The sequence below is a fragment of the Hypanus sabinus genome, chromosome 2, assembly GCF_030144855.1.
Source record: "Hypanus sabinus isolate sHypSab1 chromosome 2, sHypSab1.hap1, whole genome shotgun sequence".
Taxonomy (NCBI): Eukaryota; Metazoa; Chordata; class Chondrichthyes; order Myliobatiformes; family Dasyatidae; genus Hypanus; species Hypanus sabinus.
This window is the reverse complement of record NC_082707.1, coordinates 128,134,910-128,142,941: the sequence shown is the minus strand read 5'-3', so window position 1 is coordinate 128,142,941 and position 8,032 is coordinate 128,134,910. Positions and strand designations below refer to the sequence as shown.

The following is an 8,032-nucleotide window of genomic DNA, read 5'->3' as shown; positions in this document are numbered from 1 at the left end:
GCTCGTTACAACATCATAAAGTAAAATTTGGCAAAAGAAAATCCATACGAGGTCAATGCTGTCCTGTTTCCAAGTCAAATTGTTCTTATAAATATATTTCATTTTTGATGTAATTGCTAACACTGTGTGGACATCTTCACTGCGCAGACAAGTGCAGTCCACACCAGATGTTCTTGCAGTTTCCAGCATATGTAAACGGTTGGTTGTCAGTGTGAAATGTGCACAAGAGGTATTCTAAAAAAGAATCTGGAATATCGAATGGGAAATAGGCTCCGATACCATCTTCTTGTCAACCCAGGTTTCCTGGGAGTTAAGCTCTTGAAGGTCACTCAGTTATCATTGCAAACCATTGTTTTATGCCTCTCATTGGGTTTTGACTTGGTATCACACCTAGGCTGTAAAGCTTATCACAGAAAGTCTACAAAAACAGATATGAAAAACTGGAAAAGGGTCAGAGAAGTTACAGTTCAGAGGCATGGTTAGACTCTGGTGTGTCTGCAGGTCCTGGTAGATCCTGAGGTGGTTGCAGAGGCTGAGGTGGATGGGGACTCATCGTCTCCTGTGTCACTCTGATCGTCCTTGTTTAAGCCCTGGCTGCTGATGTGGCTCTGGAGAGCTGCGGGCGTGAGCCATTCCTTAGGGAGACAACTCTGCAGGAATGGGATACAGGAACTGAAGTAAGCCAACCGATTCACCCAGCGAGGGATCTCCTTCCCACACAGGATCTAGGAAAGAAACAAGCTCAGCTTCAGAGAGTGAAGGCAAGTGACTGTGCGGAATTCCACAGTTATATCATCACAGAGTTTCAAAAAAAAGCGAAGGAACAATTCGCTGAATTAGTTTACAACTGAGCTACCCCCAGGGAAAATACTTTACAGAATCATAGAGTACCACAGCACAGAAACAGACCCATTGGCCCATCTAGGCCATGCAACCCATCAACCCGCACCTCCATAACCCTCCCATCCATGTACTTTTCCAAACTTCTTTTAAATATTGCAGTCAAGCTCACATACAACACTTCTGCTAGCAGCTCGTCCTACACTAGCATCAACCTCTTAGTGAGACATCTCTCTCAGGTTCCCCTTCAATATTTCACCATTTACCTTAACCTATGACCACTAGTTCCTGTCTCACCTAACTTCAGTGGAAAAAGCCTGCTTGCATTTATGCTATCTATACCTATCTTGATTTAGTACACATCAATGAAATTTCCCCTTATTCCCATACCTTCCAGAAAATAAAGTCCCAACCATTTCCACCTTTCCTTTAAGCCCCGACAACATACTGGGCAATTTTCTCTGTACTCTTCCAATCTTACTGTAACTAAGATGGTGTCAGAGGGAAACTTCTTCAGGCTCATCCATGGAAACTGCTTAACTTCTAACTTTAATGTCTCTTTTTTCTTTACAAAGTGAATGTGGTTCTGTTAGTGCCCTTGACCTGCAGCTGGACTCAAACAGTGGTTCATTATGGTGATGGATCCTGCTCTCCGGGCTCACCAACCAGAATATCTTTCCTGTAGGTAGGTGACCAGAATTCCAAATATGGTCTTCAACATGATATCCCAGCTCCGGTACTCAATACTCTGATTTATGAAGAGTATTGTTAGCACTAAACAATTTATAATTTAATTATAGTAAATGCAAATAATAATTGCCCGAAATCAGACATAAAAGCAGAAAGTACCAGGTGGAAAAAGAAATATGCTCCTTCAACTGTGTATATGGCATTACAGTTTATAGCAACAGCATAATAAGAATAAAGTTTTATCACAGCTTTAACTCTTTTTCTTTTATTTCAGATGTTCCCTGCCATGTTGAGTGTTTCCAGCCAATCTTTGTCTTTATTAACAACGTCACCGCCATTTTTGACCAAAACCATCCATTTCCTTTGCCGTCTCGTAGATTTTATTTTCTTTGTCAGATTCTGCCTCTAAACCTTTGTTCTCTGTTATGTTATTGCTCCTGTGTTTTCCTTTCAATTAGTTTCAGTTACACAACATAACAGAGAGCAAAGGTTTAGAGTTTGTTAACTTTGTTTGCCCACTTAATTTTATTCTTTTGCATTTTTTTAAAAAAGCGAGCCACTCACTTATGACGTGGTGGAGTAATGATGTTTGCCATTCACATACTTCTTACATATAACCCGTCATGAATTATATATAAAAAAAGCTTAATCAATCAATATATTTAAAATATTACTCAAATATTATTGAAATATTAAATACACTACACTCCTCTCTACTTAACTATAAACTCCAACTTAATATAGAATGCATCTCAACACAATTATGTGATGTATTGCTGTCTAGTCATTTTACATATACTCACAGTGTACTATATAACAGATCTATTATATAGACATCCACAGCATTGTAAGTTATAAATTGTCCCATTCAGGCCTAAAGATTTAATCATTGTGGAGGGTTTCTTACCCTTGTGGAATAATGTCTCCCCTGACAAGGAGGGTCACTCTGCTTGGCAAGTGAGACTTGTGGCTGTGAAACAATCTCAGGTTCCGGGCCGTCCTCTGCGGTGATCACAGGAGTTGACTCTGGGACTGTAGGAAGTGGTTCTGACAATTCTGGACATCTTTCCTCTCTAAGAATTAATTCTGTTGTCTCCAGATGACATCAGACACAATCTTTACTGTGGAAGAGTGTGGTCCAATTCAGTCCTTAATCTGTCCAAGTCCCCACATTTGATGATCTCTGTAGTACTCACTGGGGCTGCTTGTCCAGGAGTGAAACAGCAAAACCCTTGATGAGAAGCCCTCAATTTGTCTCAGCTGTTTGTCCTGCATACTCCCTGTCAGATTGGTTTTCAGGAGATCCAAGGGATGACCCAGCATAGCTGGTGAGTTGCTGGCTGTGTTGTGTAGAGGAGGCTATTGGGAACACTTCTGGCCACTTTGTAGCTGCACCCACTACTACCAAGAAATCTGTCCCCATGAATGGTCCAGCAAAATCTACAAGAATCCACTCCAGGGCAATGCAGGCCATGCCCAGGGATGGAGAGGTGCTCCTCGTAGATTCTTCTGGACGTGTTGACCTTCCAAGCAGTGCTCGATCTGCAGATCAATCACAGATGAGCAGACAATGCTTCCAGCCAAGGCTTTCATTTTGACCACACATAGATGAGCAGCATATAGCTTCTCCAACTCTTTACTCAGTTTGGATGGAACAACTCTCAATCCTACATAAAGCAATACCTACCAAGGGCAAATTCAACTTGGCGCTGGTAAAAACTGGGACTTCTGTTGCACACTCTGACCATTTTGGGTTGCCAGTTAGACCTGAGACAGTACAGGGTCTTTTTTGGTTTCCCTTTGGATCATCTCTGCATGATAAGCAGACTTTCAATTTGCATTTGCAGTAGGGAGAATACGTCAAGAGGAGAGTCCCCCTTCTGTAAATTTTCAGGTATTTCCTTTTCCAAGGGTAAATGGGACAACCCATCAGCATTTCGATGAATAGCTGCCCTCTTGAATTCATCTTGTAATTGCGTCTTCCAAGAAAGAAAGCTCATCTCTGCATTTGTACCATTGCTGTTATTGGAACACCTTTCTGCGGATTGAAAATTGGCACTAGTGGTTGATGAGGGTAAACTCTCTATCATACAAGTACTGATTAAAACACTTTACACCCCAAACCAGACTCAAGCCCTTTCTTTGTCAATAAATGTGCATTTTCTTCTGAAGAGCTAGGGGAATGTGATGCAAAGGCTATGGGGCCTTCACTTCTGTCGCTCATAACATGTGATATGACTGCACCTGTACTATAAGATGAGGTATCACAGGTGAGTTTAAGTGGATGATCAGGATCATAATGTGTCTGACTTTAATTTTTGAAAGCCACCTCACACTGCTTTGTCCATTTCCATTTCCACCAAATCTGTAGTAATAAGTTCAAGGGATGGAGCACAGTTGCCAGGTTTGGCAGGAACCTGTTATATTAATTGACATATCCTAAAAAGGACCACAACTGTGACATGTCCTTTGGCCTTGGGGCATCCATCATTGCTTGAATTTTCTCAGCACACTTGTGTAATTCATGTACATCAATGGTATGACCACAGTAAGTGATGCTCAGTTTAAATAATTCACACATGTTGCGTCATGCCCTGAGCCCATAATCTTCTAATTTTTTTAACACTGTCCTGAGATCTCGGAGATGTTCCTTGTCTCCTCACAGGTAACAAGGATGTCATCCTGGTAACACTGAGTGCCTAGACAGCCTTGCTGCACCTAGTCCATAGCTTTCTCCCTGAGTGCTAGTGCAGATGCTACTCCGAAAATAAACCTATTATAGCAATAAAGCCCTTTGTGAGTGTTTATGTTGAGAAGCACTATGGACAATTTTACCATCTACATCTGTGCGTAAGTCTCAGCTGAAGTATTTCCCTCCAGAAAGGTCTGCAAAGATACCCTCTATCCTGGGCACCATCCTGGGTTAATGGTGACCTACCCAGAGAGGTCCATCCTTCTTGGCTACTGGGAGCATTGGCATTGTCCATAAACAGCACTCAACCTGGAAATAATCCGTTCAGCCTCCATGCGAACTAGCTCACTGGCTGCTTTATCATGGATGTTATAAGGAACTGGACATGCTTTGTAAAACTTTGGTGTAGCATCATCCAGTACCTTTCTTAATTGGCTTTCAGTTGCCTCTGTTGCAGGGGATGTGGAGTACAGATGGTGGATGGATCTCCAATCAAATTGTAGTTGTCTCTGCTAATCATGGCACCATAATGCTAGTTCTCCTGCTTTTACCAAATGCTGGCCCAAATGTGGCTTGTTGGTTGTTCTATTTCACTGTTATGAATGTCAATCGCCCAGGAATTATCTTTTCTCCAGTATAAGTTCTTAGGTGGATATCTGCAGGCTTCAATTCAGTATATTTGAAATGCCATTCAAAGTCATTTTATGGAATGACTGAAACAGCTGTGCCAGTTTCCATTTCTATTTTAATTAATTTGCTTTTCACTTCTGGTGTAAACCATATTGATTGTCTCTTGTTAGTTTTCACATTATAAATATCAAAACTACTCAGTCCTGTGTCAGTCTTATTATAATCAGAATTTTCAACAGCAGCATGCAGATTAGTGCTCTTTTTATCTTTTATCTTTTTATCATTTTATCATTTTCTCTTCCCTGCGGAATCCATTTATTTTTGTCTTTCCAACATGCTCTTTGTTTGCATCTTACTATGTTGCATTCTCTGCAAGTTTCACCTTTAAACCTGGCACAATGGTAACAAAATTTGTTTGGCCAGACAGGTTTCTGTTTTGATGTTGCAATTTTGTTCACACTCATTTTCATTCCTGACTGCAACTCAATTTCATCTCTGGCTGCTGTTTCCATTGATATAGGTATTTCAACTGCTCTTTTAAAGAATGGACACTGACACTGGACAATTTCTTCAATTCAGCCATGTAAGTCTTCACTTCATTTTGATTTCACTTATGAAATCTAAAGTGCTCTACAATCAACAATGGTTTTCATTCTAAATGTCCCTGCATTCCATTCATGGTATCAGCAAAGCTCATTTCGGCTGGTTTGGTTGGAGCAGTTAAACTTCTAAGCAAACTGTACACACTTCCATTCAACAAACTTATCAACACTGCCAATTGTTTTCATCGACTATTTCATTTGCTTAAAAATGCTGCTCAATTCATTCAGTATACAGAATCCATTTATTTGTTACCTTTCCAATGTAGCCAGCCATTTCAAATTTTGAAAATTTATTATTATCTCAGGGTACTCACAGTCTGTGAACCTGTGGGTGCACTCATAGCTTCTTAATTTCATCCATTTTCTTAGAAACTCAAACCTCTCACTCTCCCCTTCCAAAATAAAAAAACTGCACTTCTTTGTAAACTGGAATGTTTCTCTCTCTCTCTCTCTCTCTCTCTCTCTCTCTCTATCTCTCTCTCTCTCTCTCTCCTCTCTCTCTCTCTCTCTCTCTCTCTCTCTCTCTCTCTCTCTCTCTCTCTCTCTCTCTTTCCTCTTAAGTAAAAATGTGTTGTGCTTTAACAGATAGGTATCTGTCATCTTGGGTTCATTTTAAAACTTTCTTATCACCACTGTTACTTTCTAACTCCAGAAACAAATTGGAAGAAAAACACAGGAACCAAGATATATTTTCCTACCTTTTTTTCTCCTTATTTTTGGTGAGCAGCTCACTCATGATGTGGTGGTGTCATGACATTTGCCATCCACGTACTTCTTACATATAACCCATCATGAATTTTGTGAACAAAAAAATCCAAATCAAACAATATATTTGCAATATTACTCAAATATTACCGAAATATTGAATACATACAACCCCATTGCTACTATTTTGTTGCAAAATTAAATTACTGTACCACAGACAAATGCTCACCTGATTAGTCATAGACCATAGAACAGCACAGAGCAGGAACAAGCCCATTCGGCCCACAATGTTGTGCTGAACTAGATAAAAAGCAAATCATAAACACCCAAACACTAATCCCTCCTGCCTACACCATGTCCATATCCCTCCATCTTCCTTATATTCATGTGCCTATCCAAACATCTCTTAAAAGCCTCTAATGTATTTGCCTCTACCACAATACCAGGCAATGCATTCCAGGCATCCTGAACTCTGGGTAAAAAAATTACCCCTCACATCCCTTTGAACCTATCACCTCTTACCTTCAATGCATGCCCTCTGGTATTAGACTTTTCAAACCTGGGAAACAGATGCTCTCTGTCCAATCTGCCTCTGCCTCTCATAATCTTGTAAACCTCTATCAGATCTCCCCTCAGCCTCCGAAGCTCCAAAGAACCCAAGATTTTCCAACTTCTCGTAATAGCACATGCCCTCTAGACCAGGCAGCATCCTAATAAGCCACTTTTGCACCCTCTCCAAAGCCTCAATATCCTTCCTATAGTGGGCCGACCAGAACTGTACACAATACTCCAGATGTGGCCCAACCAGAGATTCATAAAGTTGCAACGTAACCTCCCAACCTTTGAACTCAATGCCTCGACTAATAAAAGCAAACATTCCATAAGCCTTCATAAGTACCCTATTGACCTGTGTAGCCACTTCCAAGGAGCTATAAACTTGGATCCTAAGATCTTTCTGCTCAGCAACACTGTTAAGGATCTTGCCCTTAACAATTTATAATCTCCTTGCATTTGTGCTTCAAAGTGCAACACCTCACATTTATCTAGATTAAACTCCATCTCCCATTTCTCACCCCATATTTGTGACTGCTCTATATCAAACTGTATTTTTTGCCAGTCTTCGACAATATCCACAACTCCATTTGAAATGTTATTTCCATAAGACTAGGATTAGGCCATTGGCCCATCGAGTCTGCTTTGCCATTCCATTGTGGTTGATTAATTATCCTTTTCGACCCCATTCTCCTGTATTCATCCATAACCTTTGACACCCTTTCTAATCAAGAACTTATCAACCTTTTTTTTTAAAATACACCAGTGATTTAGCCTCAGACTCAGATTTAGGCTAAATAAATTCTTCCTCTTCTCTGTTCTGAAGGGGATTCCTTGAACTCTGAGGCTGTGCCCTTTGAAGCTAGATGCCTATAGGGAATATCCTCTCCGTCCACTTTATCTGGGATTTCAATATTCGATAGGTTTCAATGAGATCCCCCCCCCCCATTCCGATGCCAGAGACATCAAACACCTCTCATATGTTAACCCTTTCGTTCCCAGAATCAGTCTCATGAACCTCTACACCCTCTCTGATGGCAGCAAATCAATTCCCTAAGCTGCTCAAGATAGGCCATTGTGTCTGACCAATTTCTTATAAGGGCTCAGCATTAGTCCCTTGCTTTTATATTCTAGCCCTCTCCAAATGAATACAAACATTGTATTTGGCTCCCTTGCTACCAACTCAACCTGCAAGGCAACCTTTAGGGAATCTTGCACAAGGACTCCCAAATCGCTTGGCAGCTCTGGTTTCTGAAAGTCTTCCCATTTATAGAATAGTCAATGCCTTTATTCCTTCTACCCAAGTGCATGACCATGCATT

At 40.7% G+C, this 8,032-nt stretch overlaps 1 protein-coding gene across 1 annotated transcript in view; it reads right to left on the bottom strand.

The window, feature by feature from the left end:
• Positions 1-376: 376 nt before the first annotated feature.
• LOC132405444 (deubiquitinase DESI2) overlaps positions 377-8,032 on the bottom strand; it is a 295,857-nt gene continuing 288,201 nt past the window's right edge. The window contains exon 7 of the mRNA XM_059990250.1: positions 377-725. Coding sequence (XP_059846233.1) covers positions 480-725 — 246 coding nt within the window. The 3' untranslated portion in view covers positions 377-479. The remainder of the gene's footprint in view (positions 726-8,032) is intronic.